The sequence below is a fragment of the Acomys minous genome (genome assembly GCF_964271855.1).
Source record: "Acomys minous genome assembly, chromosome: 13".
NCBI lineage: Eukaryota > Metazoa > Chordata > Mammalia > Rodentia > Muridae > Acomys > Acomys minous.
Window position 1 is genome coordinate 53,600,384 of NC_140495.1, and position 23,863 is coordinate 53,624,246.

Genomic DNA, 23,863 nt, shown 5'->3' on the forward strand with positions numbered 1-23,863 from the left:
ACACACACACACACACACACACACACACACACACACACACAAACTAAACAAATTTTAAACTGCTCTCAGCATAAGGTAGTGGAAACTGTAGGTAATAGCATTGGTGTCCTGTGTGTCCAACATTACTTCTATTGATAACCTTGGATCAACAGCTGGGGCCTCTGAACCTCTGTCTCTTCTGTGGAACAAAGATGTTTGTATTCACACATGAGAGCTACTGGAAGGTCACACTAAAAAGTGTGTGGTGTATAAGGCTGTATACGATGGCAAGGCTTCTTCAGGGTTCCCACTCTGGCTCCTTGTATCCAAAGAAACTTTTATGCAACCTTAGTATATGGGTATATAAAATAAATACACAAAACAAACATTTACTGAAGATAAATTATGGAGAAGTTTATTTTAAAATGTTCTTCAGGGAGTAGAGATACAGCTAGCTGGTAGGGTGCTTGCCTAAGATGCACAAAGCACTGGGTTTGATTCCCAGGGTGCCCCAGACTGGGCGTGGTGGCACCTTCTTCTAATCCTAGCACTTGGGAGGTAGAAGCAAGAGAATTATAAGTTCAAGATCAACATGGCTGCATAGCAAGTTCAAGGGTGTAGCCTGGGCTACAGGAAACCCGTCTCAAAAACTGTGTGAATGAAATAAGGTAATGTTTTGGTATACATATAATGTTTACCATTTATTAAAGATGAAAACAAATTTGCATGCTAAGGAGATAGACATATCTGTTCACTTTTTTAATAAAAATTAATTCTTGACTGAACATTCGATATTCAGCATTAGAGAATCTGCAGTGCTTTTCAGAGTTGACCAATATTTTGATTGATAGTTGACAAAGCTGAGAATGCCACCTTACATAAAAAAAAAAAAAATAACAAAATGACAAGAGGTATGTTTATGGCCACTTCAAAAATTGTTGTGAATTTTGTCCTTATCTCAAGCCAAAATTCATTTAACATTTTTTAAATGAAATCAGGTGACAACTCAAATTGGTATTTTTTAAATCAAAATTTTCTGACAGAATACACTCTAAAGGCAAGGTAACCTGATGTCAACATGCTGAGGAGTGATGGGAGGAAAATACTAAAGCGTTTTTGTAACTAAACTATACGTTTTTGTGAGAGCAGAAGCCTTTACAGTGTACAGTCAAAGAAACAAACAGCAGCAGCAGCAACAAAACAAACAGACAAACAAAAACAAAAGCACACCACACGTCACGACATCTGAGCACTTCAAGCCTGTGCTGAGGTATTTCAAGCAGTGCTGATTGGCGATTCACGGCACGAAAGCATGCACAGTGAAAAACACACATGTGTGCTGAGAACCGAAGCTACAGTGAAAACATGCGATGCTACCACAGCGAACACTTGCAAAACCACTGTGGCATCATTATACACTTGATTTAGAATTTGGTTTTGGTTAATGCACATCCAGAACAGGTTAGGGGCACTGCTGGCCTGGGCTTCTAACTGAGCAGATAAAAATAGTCTCCAAGGAAGATTCCTGGGTGATGCTGCCATGTGCCTAATTTTCTGCCTACACATCTAAAATTCTAGAGTGCATGCCTTTGAGCGTATCACGGACTTCCCTGGAACTTCCTGTTTACTTGACACCTTATATTGCATTGTTTTTCCATGTGTCACTCTTTAATCCTGAATTCAAATGACCATTCATTTTTTTTTTTTTTTTTTTTTAATTTTTATTTTTATTTTTTTTAATACATTTTTATTAATTTATACATATTACATCTCAGTTGTTAGCCCATCCCATGTATCCTCCCATCCCTCCCTTCCTCCCACTTCCCCCCCCTACTCCCCTCCCCTATGTCTGTGTCTGAGGGGGATCTCCTCCCCCTGAATATGCTCATACGGTATCAAGTCTCTCCTTGGTGACCTATTATCTTTCCTCTGAGTGCCACCAGGCATCTCCATCCAAGGGACATGATCAAATATGGGGCACCAGAGTTTGTGTGAGAGTTAGATCTTCTTCTCCACTCAACAGTGGAGAATGTCCATCGGCTAGTCCGGGTAGGGGTTCAAGGTTTTTACTGCCTATTTTTTCCTTGGCTGTTGCCACAGTTTGCGGAGGACCCCAGGGCCCAGACTCGCCTGTAGTTTTCCAGGACCCACTGGATCCTTCCATTTCCTCTTTCTCCCAGGCTTCTCACACCTAAAGATTCAATAGGATGTCCTCCCCTCTTACCCATTATTCTGGTAGGTACAGTTTTTCATGGGGACGTACACCTTGGGCTAGTGTCTCGATATAAGTGAGTATATACCATTTAGCTCTTTTTGCTTCTGTGTGAACTCACTCATTATGACAATTTCTAGTTCAATCCATTTGTCCACAAATTTTGGAAATTCCTTGTTTTTAATAGCTGAGTAGTATTCCATAGTGTAAATGTACCACAGTTTCTTTATCCATTCTTCTGTTGAGGGACACGTAGGTTGTTTCCAAGTTCTGGCTATTATGAATAAGGCAGCTATGAACATGGTTGAGCATATGTCCCTGTTGTGTGGTAGTACATCCTCTGGGTATATTCCAAGGAGTGGAATAGCTGGGTCTTGAGGAAGCCCTATTCCCATTTTTCTGAGAAAGCACCAGATAGCTTTCCAAAGTGGTTGTACTAGTTTGCATTCCCACCAGCAATGCAGGAGTGTTCCTCTTTCTCCACACCCTCGCCAGCATGAGGTGTCAGTTGAGTTATTGATCTTAGCCATTCTGATGGGTGTAAGATGGAATCTCAGTGTCGTTTTGATTTGCATTTCTCTGATGACTAAGGAGGTCGAGCATTTCTTTAAGTGTTTCTCAGCCATTTGATATTCCTCTGTTGAGAATTCTCTGTTTAGCTCTGCGCCCCATTTCTCTATTGGGTTATTTGGTTTGGTGGTGTTTATTTTCTTAAGTTCTTTATATATTTTGGATATTAGACCTTTGTCAGATGAAGAGTCGGTGATGATCTTTTCCCAGTCTGTAGGCTGTCGCTTTGTTCTCTTGACAGTGTCACCAGCCTTACAGAAGCTTCTCAGCCTCATGAGGTCCCATTTATTAATTGTTGATGTTAAGGCCTGGGCTGTTGGTGTTCTGTTCAGGAAGTTGTCTCCTGTGCCTATGAGTTCCAGACTCTTCCCCACTTTTTCCTCTAACTGGGTTAATGTCTGTGGTTTTAAGTTGAGGTCTTTAATCCACTTGGACTTGAGTTTTGTGCATGGTGACAAATAGGGGTCTAATTGCATTTTTCTACATGTAGACATCCAGTTAGACCAGCACCATTTGTTGAAGATGCTGTCGTTTTTCCATTGAATGGATTTGGCTTCTTTGTCGAAAATCAGGTGAGCAAATGTGTGTGGATTCATCTCTGGGTCTTCAGTTCGATTCCATTGATCCACTAGCCTATTGCTGTGCCAGTACCATGCTGTTTTAATTACTGTTGCTCTATAGTACAGCTTGAGATCAGGTATGGAGATTCCTCCAGCGGATCTTTTATTGTAAAGGATTGTTTTTGCTATTCTGGGCTTTTTGTTTCTCCATATGAAGTTGAGAATTGTTCTTTCAATATCTACAAAATATTTAGTAGGTATTCTGATAGGGATTGCATTGAATCTGTAAATTGCTTTTGGTAAGATGGCCATTTTTACTATGTTGATTCTTCCAATCCACGAACATGGTAGATCCCGCCATCTTCTGATGTCATTTTCAATCTCTCAAATGACCATTCATAATAAAACACTTGCTATGTGCAACTGGGAGGAGCCGGACCACTATGTAAATTAACCATAAAGGATCAGCAGCAGGAAGTGAACTGGGGGAGCTCTATGTATCCAAGGCCACGGGGTCTCCTGCTTAAGAACGGCATGAGTCTCATGACCGCCTTGGTAGCAAGTGAAATAGTGCTGTCTACACATGTTCAATGTGAGGATGCACTAGGATCATTTGTGAAAAGTGGCTGTTGTAGTTAAGTCCTCACATATGTGTGCTGTGGTTATAACTATCTGCTACACCTTGTAATAAAATGTTCTTATAGTTTGCACTAACATATATCATCTGATCTCATGGATCAATAATGGAGTCAGCTTCTCAGTTCTAATACACTTCTTGTAATGTGGTGTGGTTTGTGTGTGTGTGTTTATTGGTATATCTGTACACATAAGTAAGTTGCCACAGGCAAGAAAGAATTTAATAGCACAATGAGCATAAATTCCAAATTCCTATGTAAAGAGAAAAACAAAAGATATTTATTTTCCACTATAAATCAATAAAACCTCATTAATGTGAATGATGATGGGCAAAACCACCCCAAGCTTTAATTGTGGGTTTCTTAGGAAATTCCATCCCAAGGCACTCGCATCTACCTGGAACCACCTAGAATGTCCCTGAGGTTGTGGTGACCAGACCACTTTGGCAAATGCATGCAGAAGGCTGCCTGTACACAAAGTGCCCAAAACTGAAAGGGCAAGACACAATCCTTTCACAAGTTCGTTACAGCTGGGAAAAGCAGGCCCAGTTAACACTGTGACAAGTGCCCCAGTGGAGGCAGGCTTTATTGTATCTGTATACCGTGCTGTCATTTCACAGTCGAGGAACAATGAGAAAAGATACACTGTGCTTGGCCTCGAAGTCTGCTTGCCATCTCAAGAAGCAGCAGACAGAGGCCAGGGCCATTCTAACTGGAGGAGAGGAAAATTCCATGGGGGACGTAGGAGGAAACATCTCCCACAGCTGACTCTCTGGTAGAATTGGTGAAGAGAAAATGAGGAAGCCGGAAGGACAGAGAAGCCTATCTGACATTGTAGAGTTGGACCTGTGGCTTCACAGGGCTAGAGAGTCCATGGTGGTCCTTAATCAATCATCAGTGATCGTGGTACTGAAATACATGCATCTTTAAACAGACAGGAAGAACGCCAGCACAAGTTACTGCAGTGTTCCCGGTGCTGTGCCAGGTGATGAGCAACCAGGAAGGAAAACAAATGCCCTGGCTGTCTTGTACCCACATTTCCACAGCTCATTCTGTCAAGTTACAAGTGTCTTCTTGACATTTTTGTAGCATTATAATTTAGACAGTGAGACTCACTTTATCCACAGTACAGAGGGAGAAGTCACAATGATCACAATTTCAAATCTGTCGTGTTACAAATATTTTACCTGTAGCTCAAAGATACCCACTATTCACTCTTTGAACCTTGCTACACTGCCTTCCCTGGACACAAAATGTGAAAAGTGTTCACCACAACTTCAGGGGCTGCCAAGGAGGCCAAAGCAAAGGCCACAGCTCCACCTCGCTCCAGCACAAACAAGCACCTTCAGGATATGTTGCTGCGGGCTGAGGCAAGATGCTTGTCATGGAGGCCAGTAATTCTGTCCTTCACCTCCTTGAGCTGCTGGTCTTGGCAGTGACAGGCAGGACTAAAAATACAGGCACGTCTGTTCCAGGGTGGGAGGACAGTCTGTACAATGTGTCCACATCTGTAGACTGACCCAGATCAAACAACCACTCATCACTAGGATGGGACATTTCCAGGAGGAAAGCACAGTGAGCGACCTGGTGGATGTATTAGTCTCCTGCTGTGAAACCAGTTGAGGTACCAAAGAGGAAGCGTGTTGGGCAGGAAGAGCATGGTTCCCTTAACTCTGGCTTGGGAAACCCTGTGTTTCTTGCAGAAGGGAAGAGAATATTCAGATGTGAGTACATTCATGTTTATTATCCTATTAATGCCTCCTAAGGAGCTTTGCAGTGCTGGAGACAGTAATGGCGGAACCTACACTAATCGGAATATTTCTGGTCACCAACTCACATGGCCTCATTTGAAAATTTCCAACTTTAACCACGTGCTAAATGGTCTGCAGTCAGTAGCTACTGTAACCTGGCCTGCTCCTGCCCTAGGCTAGGGGCATGGATCCTGTCTACTGACTGTATGCTGCCTGAGCCTGCTGCAGTGTCCAGTCAGGTCTGTTGTCACAGAAGGAAAGCAACAAGTACCTACAGCTGCCCATGTTTCTCAGCTAGAATGGTGAGCCGGTTAGTGTACTTAACACATTTTCAGCATATGATGGCTCCATCGGGACACATCCCCCTGTAAGTCATGGGGTATGTCTATGATAGTACAGTAAAGCTCAGGAGCAGAAGCATCCAGAAGGTCATCATCCGGGGCAGTGAAGAACGAGACAGTGTGTACAAAGTCCCATGATGTCCAAGCCGAGAAAGCACATGAGTGCCCTGGGCTTACCCCTCAGCTCAAAGGAGGGGCGGTGTTCTCAGCAGGCCTCAAGGGCTTTGCAAAGCTCTTTCTAGCCAACAGTCTTCCTTCCTTGGGGCCTACACGTTTCTCTTTCCTGCCTCATCTCCATATGCTGAAGGTCTAAGCCCAGACCCAGTGAGAGAGCACTGGAAGTTAGGAGCCCTTTGGGAAGGAGATTAGTTTGTATGCGGTCCTCTAATGGAAATAGTGACTTTTAGTAGATGAGGGAAACAGAGCCAGTTCCTCTCTGCCAAGAAAGGGAGGTGTAAAAAGACAGGCAGCAGAGGTCCTCTCGCGAACCCAGGCACAGCGCACTCTGACTCCCTCCTTCCTCAACAGTCACAAGCAAACTCATCTGCTTCTTAAGCCACCCATGCTGAGTGGTGGCCTGCCACAAGGCGCTTCTTCACTTCTAGGACCTGATCACCACCCTTCTCTCTTTGAAGGATGTAGCAAGTGATGTCCTTGCCTGTACATGTAGCTGATGAGCAGGCCAAGCAGGAAAGGAAACCGGTCAAGACCAGTGGTATGACCCGGGACCTGTTTATTGGCCTCTCCAGGCCCATTTCTTCCTTAATATGTGACAATAATGTTACCTATTTGGGGGTGCTATAATTGTGAAGCAGAGCACCTGACCCAAAGATTCATGTACGTTCTTGACACATGCCAGTTTCTAGAATGAACACTTTGCACTAGTCTCTGTGTGTACTTCCAGTCCCACCCCTGAGCCAGGAACTCCTTCTGGGCAGAATGAGATTTACTCATACTTTCTAACTCAAGTGGAAACTTTTGCCTGACATGAAAAGATGCTCAATAAGATATAAACACAGCAGTGAGCACCTATGAGTCAAGAGCGGGGTGTGCGTGTGTCTAGCACCCCCTGCCTTGACTCTAGTCCCGCTCTAAATACCAAGGCAGGCCAAGGTCCCCACCCACTGATTTCTTTCTCATTAAACAAAAAATGGCTTATTGACATCTAAAAAGAAGGCTCCATTGGCCTTAACAGCAAGCCATAAAGGGAATGCTTGTAAAACTGCTTTATTCACACAGTTTTAAACTCAAAATTGTAATCTTGCCCAAAACTGTTGACCTGATCCTAGGAAGCCCCTGGCAAAGGCTCACAGGCAAGGATTCTATTCTAATTGTCCTGGGATCTTGGCATCTTTATTCTTCTATTTCAAATGATTTGATTCTGCAAATCTCTAACATCCTGGAAATTGTCTTTTCAGGAATTTTTGAAGCCTTTCATTAAGGAAGGTGATTATGAAATGTTTCTTCTTGGGAAGTGACTCAAACAGTGTCTCCATCATCCTACCATAGGGAAAACTGTTTAAGAGTTGCCCTTCATGAAGATGCTCTGCTGTTTCCCTCCACCTGTACCAGAAGACATGCAAAGAAAGAAGCCATCAGCAAGTAAGTTGACTGTCATTCTTGAAGTCACCAAATTGAAGCTCTCTCTGTCTTATGTCCAGTGTGGCGGCAGATAACCAATTACTGGTGCTGCGTTATAACATCAGAAATGCATAAACAGCAGAGAAACGCTCCATAGGATGACATCAGTGATCGGCTGCACAACAGGTTCACTACACAGGACATAGGAAGGGTCCCAGGCTCCATTTTAACACACTGTTTAAGGCTTCTTGGTGAAAGTGATTGTGAGAGGAGAGAGCAGGCATGGCCAGGAAGAACAGCAACCCCAAGACAACACAAGCAACGAAGATAGAAATGGAGGAGAGGAATACAGCAGCAGTGGCCAGTGGCGTAGTGTCAGGGTGCACCCCCAGGGTGCAGGGACCCAGGAGGACACAAGGGATACTCGATGGTGTGCCTTGTCGGATACAGTCATTTTCCTAAGCAATAGTTCTGCCTCAAGTTTTATGGCTTTCGTCTAGAAATGTTTTCTTTTTAAATCACTAGCTCTTTAAAACTTGCCTATAGATCCCCTCAATATATTGGTGTCAAAACCATCAAGCAAACAGTTCGGGTTTGCAAGAGAAATGCAAACAAAAAGGCAGAAATCTCACATCTCTTTTTCGTTTTATAGAACTTTTTATCCCCTTGCTTGGAGGCTAAATATGTTTAGATAAAGCACTGAAGGAGATGGCTCGAGTCCACCAGCTGATGTCCCTGAAAGGCTTGGCCAGGAAAGAAGCAGGAGCTGGGTGGGTTCAGATACAACCTCCATGTGCACAGAGCATCTCAGGAAAAGGCACATAAGATATAGGGCTCCTTAGCACAAACAGGACGCCTGGGACATCTCTGATGCCAATGCTTACTCTGTGACAAACTTTCTTACATGGTACATACACACACAATTAAGGAGTCTGGGATCTTTCACCCTAACATGTACTGTTCCTGTACACTGATCATTTTACATGAAAGGGATGAAGAGAGCAGCACATGCCTCTGCAGAGATACTGTGATACCTGTTTCCTGTTACATGTATGGAGCCGCCAAGGAACAAAACATTTTCTTCTGGAAAACTGGTCCTTTTCCAGAATTTTCATTTCTCTAAGCTCTCAGCACAAGAAGAAAACACAAATTGGCTAGTGTGCTTAGACACAGTTCTTCCCATGCATTTTCGTCCCATTCAACAGCCTGAAGACAATTGTTTGTAATCTGGTATCTATTATGCAGGCTGAGGCAACTTTCCTTCCCAGCTATGCGGTACTTCTCCAAACCCACTGTTTACTTCCCCCACTGGGATTCACCTGAATCCCTCATTTTCCTCATCATTTTCACCAAAAGCATATGAAAAGTTCTGACTCATGCTGGGCTGGTGGGTAACTGCACATTATGCCCTCCTTTATCCATGCGTTCAGTTTATAAGTCTTTTCTTCCAATTAATTTTTTGTCAGTCTATGACAGCAAGGGGCCAAAGGAAGGCTTTCCTGTGACCCTTACAGTGAGCTTGCAGCGTTTCCCCACTAAGAAAAAGACGTGGTTCTGGGCCTCCAAAGCCAGCATTGACCAACTGCTGTCAGAAGCACCTGGCTGGGGTCTGCCCTCTTTGGGGGTGGAGCCTAAGGACTGCAGAGGAAATGTGCAGTGCAGCCTTAGCTCACTGTTGGGTTCCTTGCTGGCTACCCAGACACTAACTGTCCTGTGCTCCCTGGCTGTTTCCTCTATAAAGAGGCTGAAGCAGCAGCCTCAGAGGTCACCTCCCTCTCTTCTCTATAGAGCCTTGGTGAGAGCACTGTCAGTACGCCCTTTGTGGTGATCTGCAGGCCTGGAACTTCTGAGTCTCCACCCATGTTAAAATTCTCGTATCTACAACTCAACTTCATTTTACCTCAGAACCTCCCAGCTAACTTGTGAACAGCAGAGATATAGGAAAAGGAAACGTGACATCAACTCACTCAACCAAACTAAGAAGAAAAATGTCAGTATTCTAAATTACTCAGCATGGTGTGCTTTAACGTGTTTGTCATTCTGAGGAGCACGAAATGTTTTCCCTTACAATGTAAATGGAGAAATAATGTTTCCTAGCTTTTTTTAAAGCCACATCCAGATGGAAATTGTACAGATTCTTCAGGCTGCGGAGGGTTAGAACACTGCAGATGGGTAGGGAAATCTATGATGGGTTCTCTTTAGGAGCCATATATGCCCTGGCTCTGTATCTAGCGCTCTTTCTACAGTTACGTCAGAGCACGATTGTCACCTTCTACCAATCAAAGCTAAGCATGTTCTCCCTATTATCTGAAAGCTGCGCTCTGCGCTGTGGTGCCCGACGTCCCACGGGTCTGCTTGGCTAATGCTTTGACCTAATACTTCCTTTTGTTCTATGCTGTATTTGTGCATGTGATCCCCTTCTAAGGTAGAACACGGAGTCCAGCAAGCGGGGCTTGCGTTCTTAGGCCACTTACACTCCTTCTCAGAGCAGAATTGCCTCTCACCTGTTCTTCGGAAGGACATCTTGCTCGTGTTGATATGACCAAGAGATTAACCATGAAGCAAGAAATGAACATGGGGGCAGCTGAGGGCTTAGTAGCATCATTGGATGGCAACAACTAAGCCCTATTTCTTTGGCTTCCAAGTGGCTGTTTCAAATGCTGCATTGGGCCAATCATGATTCTTCTGTAACACACAAACATACGGCCGGGGGAGCGGGGAGGGGGCCTAACATGAGCATTGCATGTAATATTAGCTTCATGCATGTTTCTACTGCTCTTCAGAACTGTAATAAGAAAGAAAATTAAATTATCTCATGGTACTTTTTTAGTTCTTATTAATTAAAAACAAAAACCTGTGGTAAATGTTTTTATATATATTATCAGTGTTAGCAGGTTTCTACAGACAGATAAGATGACATAAGAACCTAAGTAACTAACCGCTTAGAAAGTCAGATGGTGTCACTCTGGCTTTTGGCCTCCAGTTATTGATAATTTCACAAAGGTCAAATTCCTACTATTGGCCCTGAAATTACAGCAGTATTTGTGTTTTTTATGGCTTAAGATGGACTTAGCCTCAGCTTAGAGCAGTGGTTCTCAACCTGTGGGTCTTGACCCCTTTGGGGGCTGTTACTTTGTATATCAGATACTTACATCACGATTCATCGCAGCAGAAGAATTACAGCTACAGAGTAGCAATGGAAATAATTTAGGGGTGGCAACTACAGGAGGAGCTGTAATAAACAGAGCAGTAGGAAGGTTGAGAACACTGGCCTAGAGGTAGCTCTTTGTAAAAGCACTGACTTACTCAGGCCTGAGCAGCCATGATGAGCAGCAATGTGCATTTCCACCCTCATTGCCACTGTGAACTCTGCGTCAGACTCCTGCTCACCTAAGCCTGTAGGCTTGCCAACCACCCAAGGAGAGTGCTTTAAAGACAATAGTCCTCCGTCTTCTATGCTGCGGATGTCAAGGTAAGAATAAGTTATTTCCAAGATTCGAAGGGACATCATAATCGACAGAATTCCAGTGGCTAGTGTTATGTTATTCTATTCCAGACCACGGGTAGTATACAGATGCCTGCAGCGGCTGTCCTAACCCTGAAGGCCAGCCACCTCCATCCTGCCCTTCAGACTGGTTCCCTTTTCCGAGGCACTCTGTCCCACAGTCACTTGAATTCAACAACAGAATTGATGGGTAAGCATCCAATGAGAAATCAAAACACCTCACCAGGTAGCAGCAGCGTTCTTACTGAAGAAAAGCCACTCCTTGACCCACCCTGGTACCACAATCAGCCAGACTGTCACCTGACTTAGATGACCAGCTCTACATACCCTGACCCTGGTGGCATCACCCTAGAACTGGTTTAGTCTTTCAGAAGGAGGGCCTGTCCAGGCACGGTCGGCTGATTTTCTCTACGCTAAGAAGAAATTCCTTTTCCATCTTCATTATCTTCTTCTCAATTGGCATTTGGGAACTAAATAGCTCTTCTAGGCTCCTTGGAAGCCCCAGAATTGGGCCTCTAGGCTAAGAGATAAGTTAGGCTAATGGGCCTATCTAAAAGAAATACAAGAGGTAAAAACGTTTCATTAAACAGTCTTTGCTATTATCCAAGATGCTAAGCTCCAAGATCCCCGTTCTAAGTTCCCTGGGCTGGTCCCTGCTTTTCTCTCTGATCTTGTCAATGGAACATCCTATGTCTGTTCTTACATTGACCTGTCCCTCTGTCCTCATTTTGCAAGGAGTTTCCTCTTGTTTGGAAGCTTTAAAGCTACCTCCACACAATGGTTGCTCAAGGTACACTTCCTGCCTTCAAGAGCAGACTCTGATCCCAAGGCTGACGTAATATTCATTTAGCATGCTTAGGTGCTCGCACCCCAGCCTTCCTTATCTCCAGCACTTGTACTTTCCAGTTGCTAAGGACAAAAAAGAGTTATCACTTGGTGTGTCCTTTCTGTCACACCCACATCTAATCCATCAGTCAATCCTGCCAGCTGTCCCTGCACAACACAACCAGATAAAAAGCCCTCCTGCTCCCAGGGAGATGAGATAAACACACTTGTTTCTAGTCTTTCTGCCTGGCACAACTAAACACCCTGGATATTACACATAAAATGAGTGGTGAAACTATCCATAAAGGTGACTAGCAGAAGACAGGCAAGCTAGGGACCTTGGGATTCAAGGAACAGACCAGAATATTACCCTGTGCATCCCAGAGCTGGAATCAAGAAGATGCACCAATATATTAAAAGGAAAACAAAACTCTTCCACTCTGAAGTTGAGACAAGCGATCAGTCCTGCCACTAGTCCAAAGCAAGCCTTTCTACTTTGCCCAAAAGCTGGAGGAAGAGCAGGGGAGCTCAAGAGTCATTTTCACCAAACACCATGGCAAAGATGTGATTCAGCTCAACCATCTGCATCTGAGAAGCCTGGGCATTCATCCCCTCCAAGTGTCGGTGAGACCACTCTCCTTGGTAGCAGTGGGGAGCACGTGAGGTGCCAGTACATCCACTCACCAGCGCCAGAGAGGAAGCAGAAGCACAACTTTTCTTACCAGCACAGAGTGATGGGAGGCCCACTGCAGGGCCAGGGCATTCACCTCTAGCTGCCCACGTATCTTCAGCCCTTCCCTTATGAGTGAAGGCTATGGGTGGGATTGTAACTGGGGCTTCCACCAGCCATGCCAGAGTCAGAGGGGAGTAGACGTGAGACCAGTCCCTCACTATCAGTCATCAGAACAAGGAACATGCACACACAGGTGTCATGGGTTAGAAACCACCTCCATCATGACTTAAATGACAATTTTTAACAAGGTTTATGATCATATAATAGTCTACTCACTACTTCAGTTCTAATTTAAACATCATCAGTAAAGCCAAGATCTGGGAAACTGTGACATTAATAAAAAGCGAAGTCCTCACACACCAAGGCCGAGATGCAGAGCTCTTTGTCTGATGGGGGCTTTGAAGCAGCTGCTATGAAAACGCCTCAGGAACAAAATTGAAAACTCTAGAATCAGACAAAAACTGGAAAGGACAGTAAGCATTTCAAAATGAAAATTGAGTTATCTGAAATAACTGAAGTGACAATAAATATGCTGATTAGTGGAATGAAGAGAGACAAGGAAACAGGCATGCGCTCTGAACGAAGGGGCAGGAACTCCCTTAACCCAACAAGGCTGGATAGACTTCCAAAGATGAGTAGAGACTCAAAGATGCGGTGAGGTTATGACAAAATATTGAGGATGTTTGTGTTCTGTGCCTCACGGGTTGGAATAAATAGGATCGGGCTGGGAAAAAAACATTCAAAGATATTATTGCTGAAGGTTTTCAAAGTCACCCAAAGAACCAGAGGTATAGATGAGACGGAAGTCAGATGGCATTAAGCCAAAGAAATTCAGAGCAAAACTGTAACAACGGCAAATACATCAAACTCTGGCTCTTGGCGGGTGGCGGGGGAGGGTGGGGGCAGGGGGCAAAAAAAAAAGAATCCCCAACACAATGATGAAGGATAACTCCTTACATTGTCAGAAAAATGGTAACTATGACTGTGTATCACAAGCAAGGGGTCAGGGGCACTGGGGTACCTGGAAGATGACAACTGCCAACCTCAGACATAATACTTTCATTTGGCAATGAAAGAGACACCACAACACTATCAGATGACTAGAAAATGTGAAGCCAGCCACAATCAGAATTGTTCAAAACACCAACGGACTCTTCTAAACAAAAACAGAACATCATCTAGCTAACACTAACTGCCAGAGCCCGCACAAACATTTCTAGCATATAATAGTGTGCAGTCAACAAACATCTGTTGAATGGATTTCAACCAATAACCAGATAAAGAATGCCAGATGTTCATCAAGTCACGTGGCATTCTACTAAAGGATGACGCTACAAGCAGAACTGTAATTATAATGACAACAAAAATGTACTCTGTGTGAAAACTCTTCCAAATGCCTCATGTACACACACACACACACACACACACACACACACACACACACACACACACACACACCACACATACACACAAGAAAGCAGGACAGGAAACGCTGCACTAGGGAGAAGCCATCATGGATGCTTCTGGCCCGTGGCACCTTACTCTGGGAGTTCTGAACAGGGCAGCATCATAGGAATAGCTGGCCTTTGTTGAGTCACGACACAGCAACTGTTTCACTAAGTGCTTCTGCTGTCATCTCTATTCCGTTTACTCACAACTATACCAAGTGGCTTCTATTTTTATGTCCATTTTACAAACCCGTTTGTAAAAGAAGCTGTTGTGAATGCTCTTAGCTCAAGTGCCTGGGCCAGAGGCTGAGCACTATCTGGAAGCTGGGTTTGTTAACTCCCCACAGAAGCTGGCCACCTGCCTGTCCCCGTGTGACACCTGCTCTGTGCAGCCTGTATCTGGGTCCCACAGGAGGCACTTGGGGCCATGGAGACGGTTCAGCTGCCCAGCAGAAGCCTCTCCAGCACAGACCTCCCCTTTCCTATTGCTTAGAACTTACACTCCTAAGCCAGTTTACAACCCTTTACACCCATCAGCATGCTGTGCTGGATAATCTGGTTTGGTTTGGTTTGGTTTTGCCTTATCTATACAGTGTTACCTCTAGGAGGGCAAGAGTTCCAGGCTTCTCCTGGAATAGCACATTAGTGCCCGGGATACTGTAGGTACTTAGTAATAAAAAAAATTCCAGTGGATACTTTGATACTGTCCTCAAGGGAAAGGCCCCAAACCAAAAGCCACTGCAATACTATTTAAAGACAAGAGGCCTGGGGGAGCTCCCTGCGCCCTTTGTGGTTACACATTCTGATGAAAGAAGACAGAAATGGAACACGCATCACCACATGGCCAAGGGCTCAGGACTCTACCCAGACAACATGCAGGCAGGGCGAGTGCACAGGATCCAGGATCCCACTTTGGATCAAAATATTAAGGAAATGAGCAATAATTTTGAGGGCTAAAAACAAAATTATAGATGTTCATGACAGACACGACAGACTTCCAGCCATTCTTCCCAATCAGTGTAGCATAGTGACTACTGAAAACGCTGTCACATGGAAATTGTGTCACTAAGAATCACCTAAAGGACATGGAATGAGTTGCATAGTTTCTTGGCAAAAAAAGAAAGAATTAAAGAAAGGCAGAAAAAAAGAAAGAAAGAAAAAAAGAAAGAAAGAAAAATTTTAATAAAGGACTTGAGCAGCCATGATGTTGGTGTCCATGGGGTAGGTCCTGGAACCAATGCTCCCACATTATTGAGGAACAAATATGTTTTCAAAAGTGTATGCTTTGGGCTGAAAATGCTAGGAGTGGGTATCTCCAAGTCCCCAGGGGTCTTATCAGAGGGCAATATTTGTGTGTGTGCCAACCCCACCTTCACTGCCCAGGATACCTGTCAATATATAGAGATAATTTGAACAGTCACAAGGAGGCGTCACTGTTGGAGTCTAGTGGGTTGAAGCCAAGCTTGTTACAGACCATCAACCTATGCACCAGATAGTCCCCACAGCAAAGGACCAGCTAGCCCACCATGCAAAGATTCCAAGGTTGGGAAGCCCTGCTCTGCCGCCATCTTGAGAAGGGAATTCCACTTCTGAGCACAGTAAGCATTTCCGCAGACACACACAGAGGTGAGACCTGTCCTCCCAAAAGAAAGCTAAGCCGTACTTCTATGAAGGACTGCACAGTCTTATCTTCAGAAGGGAACCACTTTACAATCCAAGGAACGCTTGAATACATTACAAGTAATACAAAATAACTTCCTCTCAAATAATAATTTTTAACTGCAACTGGGGCCTGGCTTGCAGAGCCAGTTCTCTCCTCAGGGGTGACTGTGAGCAGCTCAGTGTAGGTGGTGGGAGTAGTATTTACACCTAAGCCACTTGGAACCTGTGTTGGAGGCTCTCATCTGAAAGATCAGTTATTAACCAGGAACTGCAGAAACCATGCAATATATGATCAGTCTGTGGTCATGGCTGTTTGGGGCCAAATGTTTGAATGACTAGCAGAAAATCAAGTTGATGAGACCATATTTCCAAATTCTAGGCACTTGGCATTATAGGGAAAATGACTAGATATGCTTTCTATTCAGTTTTGAAGTGTGTTTTTTTTCTACTTACATAAATTTGGAGTGTTTAAAATACTTGTGAACTTTAGAACAATGTACAGAATTTACATCTATGAACATTCAAAAATTAATAATAAATAGACCAGAGATAAACAAGAAAGTTGATCTGTAAGAGAAAAATGGGAAAGACAGCCTAGTGTGATTATTAGGCACCAAGGATTGGCCACTGTGTCTCTTACATATTGGAAGAATTTACTTTAACTCCACAAAAATTGAATTCAGTCCTGTGCCAGATCAAGAAGTCAAATGCCAGGACATGTATTTCAAAATGCTATTTTGCTTCGTGCAGCACACTAAGATGAGTCTGCGAGCATGGCTGTTTTTGTAAGGTCCCTCAGTCGTGCTGTGCTCTTATAGTGGTTATTCCAAGCCCCAGGGCTGGCTAACCACAGGACCCTCACCTTTCTCACTGCACACTCCCTTCCACTCCTCCCTCCCCTGCACTCCGCTGCCCCACCCCTTTATGAGGGGCAAGGCTTATTAAGCTATCCCTTGGGAGCAGGAAGAGGCAAGGCGATCCTAGAGTGGGACTTGGCTCTCAGGCGGATTAGGAGGCGATAAACTGAGCAGGAACTGGAAATGAGTTCCCCAGGGGCTGAGAAGGGCATTCCCAGAACAGAGACTCGAGTTCAATTTAAGAATGGGCAATGAGCCAGAATGCACTGTAGAGCAGAGGTCTGGGAGCCCAGGATGGCACCAGCAGGGCAGGCAGGTTTAGGGGAAGAAGAAGGATTCAGAATAGTAATCTTGATGGGCACCTAGGGCAGAGCTCTCAGTGAGGAGGGGCTGTGAGGGTCACCCGAGCAACTGCATTGTTCGTGCATGACCCTGTTCCTTCCTGTGCCTCGGGACCCCTTTCACTCTGCCTTTGTCACTGGAGACCATGCCTCCTTGCTGTTGGCTCTTCTGAGTGTGTCCCCAGTTCTGCTGTCCCCTCGATGTGCTCAAAAGGCACATTAGCAGGAGACAAGCACCATGCTGCTTCTCTGTGTGTGTTGTTTTAACTGGATGACACCTTCTCCTCCTGTCACCCCAGAGTCACCGGGCTTTCTTTTGTTTGGTGACCAAGGTTTTGCTGGTGACCAAACTTAATCCTGTTTGTCATCTCTTTGCAAGGTTCTCTCCCGTGCTTATTCTACCTTGGTGACTTTTCAGCAGGATGCCCACCTCCCTGGGGCGGAAGCCTTCGGTTACCTCAAACCCTCACCTCCTGCTGTTCCTTTTAGTCTTCATCTGTTAGGGGTGCTAGAGAAACCTAAAGGTCTCTGCCCCACCTTTAGAAAGTGTAACAGTTTGATGAATAAAGATAGAGAGGAACCCACAAGCAGATTCTAGACACACTTGGCCGATGTTAGTAAAACACGAAGTGACAGACAAATGTCGCTGGTGAAGGAAAGGAGAGGCCTAGCTCCCACACAGCATCTTCATGGCAGCACCCTCAACCTTCTTGGTGTATGAGGAAAAGAACCGCCCTTGCTTTGATGGGGTGATTTCTGGCACTTGCACGTGCGTTCTAAAGCCCAGCTTTAGCTTGTGAATGGATCTCTCCTGCCTTTCTGCTGCTAGTTTCCCAGCAAGCACTTCAGCCTACATTTTACATGAGGGCAGAAGAGACAAGACTGGAAAAGAATATTCAGTACATAAGCACTGACAATGAGGCAAAGATGGCTGACTGCTGGAAACTGTGCTGGAGACCGAAAAGTGTAAAGGAGAGGGAAAAGGCAATGTAAGAGGTGTCTGATCTGTTCAGTAACAAGGCAACACCAACATGCATCCACAGATGCTTAGGCATCAGCGCTCACATACAGGAAGACATAGTGATACAGAGGATACTGCACAGTCCTGAGCCAGAGAGACGAGACTCCCATCCCATGGAGAATAAGACAGAGTTGCTTAGAAATGTGTGAAAGAAATAAGTATAGTGGTAAGCAAGAAAAAAGTGGGTTTTCAAGGATGCAGTTAAGGATATTGTTAAAAGGGGGAAACTGGTCTAGTCCATGAGCACATAGATCTGCCAGAAGAATGTGGGAATGTCTTCCTCAGAATCGTTGGAACCTTATTCTTTTTTGGTAGAGCAATGGGGGAGGGCTGGGAAGTGGCAAACAGTCATGCCCAGGCAGAGAGAAGAACAGACTCTGCAGGACTCAAAGGTCCAGAAACCAGCCGGTGTGCATATTCCATTTAGCTCAAGAAAAGTTGACATTATGTCTACAAGATGTTACTGATTAGAAAACAGGAGGTGGGTGTGATGGCTGGATCTGTAATTCCAGCACTTGGGAGAATGGGGCAGGAAATAACCAGTCTCAGGCCAGCACAGACTGCATAACAAAACCCTGTGGTGCACACACATTCCAACACACACACACACACACACACACACACACACACACACACACACACGAAAACAGAGTAGAAGGAAGGAAGGTAGGAAGGAAGCAAGAAGTAAAGGAAGGAGGAGGGAGGGAGGAAGGAAGGGAGGGAGGGAGCAGCTAGTGTGTAGTCCTGTGGTAGTGTGTGAGCTTAGCACCTATAAGGCCTTGAGTTCTATCCTCAGCCCTCACCAAGAAAAAAGGAAACCAAGTCTGTAATTCAGTTTTAATTTTTTCACCTAAAAGTAATTAAAATGATATATTACTGAAAGTATTTGATTGATTCATTCATGATTTTACAGGCTAGGAAAATGCTCTACCACTGAGCTGTCTCCAGCTTCTAACAGTAAATTTGATATAAAGTTACTCTCCATAAGTTATTAGCATTTCTCAGTTATGAGGCATTATATTAACTTCTAGAATCACCGATATGAATAAAAATAAGAACCAAAGTAGTCTAGTCTGTTCTGTGCTACTGCTGAGCTAGAAGGGGCTCAGGGGAGTGATTACAATAATCATAATAGCACTAGAGATGGGCAGAAAGGCCAGCAACGATGGGGCACAACAAAGGAAAATGCAATAATTCAAGTTGAATTATCGTGAAAATTAATGCATTCCAGTCTGCCATCACCAAATGATGCAAACAAGTGAACTACGATGAGCATAAGCATTAAAGAGGCAGGAAATCTAAGCCCTGGCAGGTCTCCAATGGGGTTGTCTAATGAACTCTGAAATTCATAAGCCTGTTTCGACAATTGAAAATTAAGCCACCTTCACTAGGCTTGGACAATGGTTCTGTTATATAAATTTGAGAATGAGTGGTTCTCACACTGTCTTTGAAAGTTAAAAATATACAAAGAAAACACTGAATTAGAACCAAACGCACACACAGCTTCGATTCAGAGGAAGATACAGGAAGCACACGTGCGTACTGCTGCTCGTTTGATTGTTTTTTGTGTGTCTCGGTCTAGACTTGAATTCCCATCTGCTTCCTGAACAGTCATGTGCCACCAACCTCAGCCTCATGTCTCTTCGCACTAAGCGACGGCACTCCATCTTTTCTTTCACTGTAGTTTATAAAATTGCAGTGAAACAGAAGCCAGGCATGTGGGCCTTTGTGTTAGTTCTGCCAATAACCAGCTAGCGCATGCGCAGGCGGCTGCTTCATTTTCACAGAGAAACCAATGCTGACCAACGGCCATCCAAAAACTCAACATGAGTGGAAACTCATATGAACAATTTTCTAGGCCATGATACTTCAGATTTTATAAACAATACCTCCAATTTACTGAAAATGACTGTGATACCTGGTAATTACGAAGCTGCATAGAGCTGCCTATAAAACAGCTTTGGGGTCTAGGGAGCATGAGTCTCATCAACTGGGAAACACAAACACAGACGTCAGGTGGGCTGCTATTCAGGAAATCACTGCCATTTCCTTGAATGTAGGAAACAAAGGGCAGGCTTGCTCATCATCTCAAGAACACAGGACGCATGCATCTTAATTCTGCTCTAGAACACATCTTTGTCCAACTTCGTCATTTTTACTCAGTGCCCAATAAAGCTGCTTAAAGCAAATCTGAAGTTACATATGGAGGCCAAACTAGAGTTTGGTACTATTTTTAAAAATTGGATACAATTTTGTCGCTGGATGCAAATTACTGGCCAATAATTACACCAAGTGCTACATAATAATTCTAAGTGTAATTGCAGTGGGATTTCCAGGACATGCATTTACACTCCATCTCTAACATAATTATTATGCACAGATGATGATACTTCTTCATTTTTATAGCTCTCCAGCATCGCCTTAAGGGGCACAAGTTTTTAATGTACGGGAGCTATAATACCTCACCCACTGGAAGACCTAGAAATAAGAACGGTAATGACGATATTGACATTAAGGTAGTGACCCCAAGTTCTGAAAACCCAACTGCATATCACTTCCTAGTTCACTGTATAGAACTAAGAATGGTGGGAAAGGGAAGGCTCTGTGACCTCCCTGTAATCACAATAAGTCTCTGTGCTCCCGCCTGTCTTCCCCATCTCTTTTGCTATCAGGAAGACTGTCTGCTTCCTGCAGGACACAGGAGCCTCAGGCAGAAATGGAGGCTCTGCCTTCCTCAGTTTTCAGTGGGAATTCACATCACGGCCATTGCTCAAGGCCACAGCCATTAGGGCTGCATGGACAAGCACGGCTGCAGGTGACCTCACCCTCATCTGTCTTCCTATCCAGACTACTTACTCCACAGAGTGTCACGGGGCTGCCACAAGGCAAACGATATCGCCTTTCACAAACACAAAATTGTCATGTATGTATTTTTAACAGAAAGAAGAAAAATGGTTGAACCATGATTCGTGTGACACAGTTAATGCTGTGTGTCAGACTATGGTGGCCGGGCCAAACATGTGAAGATGTCACTTTGTAGATTTCATTAGTGCCTGTAATCAGCTGTCTTCAGTTTGAGTACAGCACATCGGTCCCCATAAATGGGCGTGCCTCGTTCAGTAATGTGAAGGCCTAAGAGCAAGGACAGGGCTCTCGAGGAAGAAAGACTTTTGCCACACAACATAAAAGCTTCATGGGAGTGTCCATCCTACCACCGTCCTCACAGACTTCAGACCTCCCAGGCCCACAAGTATCTTGAGAAAAATCCTTAAAATTGATAGACAGATGGACAGACAGAAAGGCAGGCAGGCAGGCAGGCAGGCAGGCAGACAGAAAGGCAGACAGACAGAAAGGCAGGCAGGCAGGCAGGCAGGCAGACAGACAGAAAGGCAGGCAGGCAGGCAGGCAGGCAGACAGATATGTGAATGGTAGACCGTTTTTCTATGCTCCTCCTCTCTCACGCCCAGCTTCCACACCTGTGGCGTCATCCAGTTGTCAGATATAAATACTTAGAAAAGCAGTATGCCTCTACCCAGCATGCCTACACTTCTCATTCTCCTTGTCATTCCATAAATGATACAGCATAGCAATTATTTACATATAATTTGCAAACTTATTAGGTAGTATAAGAAATCTAGACATGGCCCAAAGCATGGAGATGGGTGTGAGCAGGCTGTATGCAATGCTGTCTACTCTATACGCGAGACTCCCAGCATCTGAGGATCTTGGTATCTGGGAATTTCTGGACCCGATCCAGAAAAATATACAGAAAAAGGTTCAAATGGCTCTGCCCTGTAGAACTCTGGCTCATATAATTTTATTCAAAACATTACACAAATTAGGACTTTTTTTTTCCAAAGCAATACATGTGATTCTCTGTAAGGTACTGATAGTTTGTGCTCATCCTCTATTTAGTTGCCCAAAATAATATTTTTAATACGAATTCCAGTTAATTCTGTCGACGGCCAATCACACTTTTGGAGTTAAGTCACTTTTATGAGCAGGGTGGTATAATCACATTCCATGTGTAACACTTACAGAAAACAGTAAATAGGATGCCTGCTGCAATACTTTAGCTACACACAGGAAGCAGCTCTTCCTGATAAATAGCCTAGCTTCCAATCCAAGGCTACATTTAACATCATTTGCATAATAGCTAGTAAACCACAGTAACTCCAGTTTCAGATCGATGTATTCTAATTAAACTTATAAATGATCTGTTAAAATATTAATACTTTACATTTAGCAAGTTAGTATCAGATGGAGCATTATAATTATAGATGTTAAATTATTTTTAATTGTAAACAGTTTTCAGCAAAGCCAGTCCTGGGAGCCCCCTGTAGGTCAGGGTACTTACTAATGGCAGAGTCGTAGGAGGTGGAGTTGTGCTCACCCCTCATGAAGGGGTACGGAGAAAGGTAAGCATGCGTGCAGTTCTTGGACGGCGGCTGATTGGCTAGGAAGAGCAAAAAAATGGTGTCCATTACTGAAGGCTCAGAGATGACTCATGTCTAATGGAATGGGAACCCAGGAACCAGGGACACACAAACAAAACAAAACTACCGGCCTATCAGCAAGCTCGGCGCTGTGCCAGATGAGGAAAACTCTACTGAAAAACATGGACTTGGAATGAGGATTTTCTAAAACAGCTGCCACATAGTGGAAAGAGCACAAGTTGCCATGGGTCCTGAAAGCTCAATGCTGTGCCCGTTTTCATATATTTCTTCTGCCAACAGGATGCCTGGCACACAATAGGTATTCCAAAATGTTTGCTTTAGAAATCTAATAAAGTCGGGTTTGACCTTGACTAGTTTAGACTAGCAGAAAGTTTCCTTTACATTCATTCTAATGTGAGGGAAACGATACAAATGATGGAACATTAAAATTAAGAATTCAAACAAAATTCCAGCATTTGAGGAAACCACAAGAATAACTTTTATGTCCTATAGAATGTTAAAATTTGTCCCATGTGCACTTAGGTTTCAAGATCTAAGTCTGTATTCTGACAGTGGCTAAGATGGCAGAATATAGAAGGAGGATGTAAGGTCACCAGAGATTCATGCAATCCAGTGACAAGTTGCCGTACACACAAAAAAAGCAGAAGCATTTGAAATAGGACCATTGTCTCAATCCTCCCTAAGGTTTACGCTAATAACTAGTTCTTTTATTGAGGAAGATAATAAAATGACTACTAGCTATTTTGGGTGAATTGTTTTTCAAAGGTAAAGACAGCAGAAGAAATACAGTTCAAGGAAAGCATCTTAGTCTTCAAGTTCCTGGACTTCAAAAAGGGAACTTGAAATTTTCCTGCTAGAACACACACATCAAAAGGAAGGCATTTCTTGATGCTGCCTACACACTTGGGTAAAGCCCAATGAAGGTGGCTTTCATCTGCTATCCCTGGTAATTAAGTTTCATTACAAACAAACAAAAAAAAGAGATTAAAAAAACCTTTTAAGCTATGGATATAAAATAATACCCCTATTTCTGGGCTTTTGTATTTGAAATTTCAGTTTATAGCCAAATGGATTTCCAAAACACTTATTTGAAACATAGCAATAATAGACACTTGAATAGAAACTACGATGGAAAAAAATCTTCTTTTTTAGTTAGAGGCAGTATATTTTAAATACAGGCAGAGAAACAGCAGGTACTTGAATTTTATTATAAAATTCAGATGCCTACTTTGATGAAATAATAGAAATTATTTTTAGAGACATTTCTCTTGTAAAGGAGGCTGTTTGTGATCCTTTCGATGCCATTGGACTGAGACTGAACAGTTTAGGAGTCCAATCCACTTGAATGTGGCCAGTGCTAAATTAGAGGCTGCTTGCGTTTGTCT

At 43.8% G+C, this 23,863-nt stretch overlaps 1 protein-coding gene across 3 annotated transcripts in view; it reads right to left on the reverse strand.

Moving 5' to 3' along the window:
- TMEM182 (transmembrane protein 182) overlaps positions 1 to 23,863 on the reverse strand; it is a 57,392-nt gene that overhangs the window by 19,534 nt on the left and 13,995 nt on the right. For 2 of the 3 annotated variants that reach the window (XM_084753632.1, XM_084753630.1), the window contains exon 3: positions 22,379 to 22,477. The exons of the other annotated variant lie outside the window; for it this stretch is intronic. In XM_084753632.1, coding sequence (XP_084609758.1) covers positions 22,379 to 22,421 — 43 coding nt within the window. In that variant the 5' untranslated portion in view covers positions 22,422 to 22,477. The remainder of the gene's footprint in view (positions 1 to 22,378; positions 22,478 to 23,863) is intronic. 3 annotated transcript variants of the gene reach the window in all.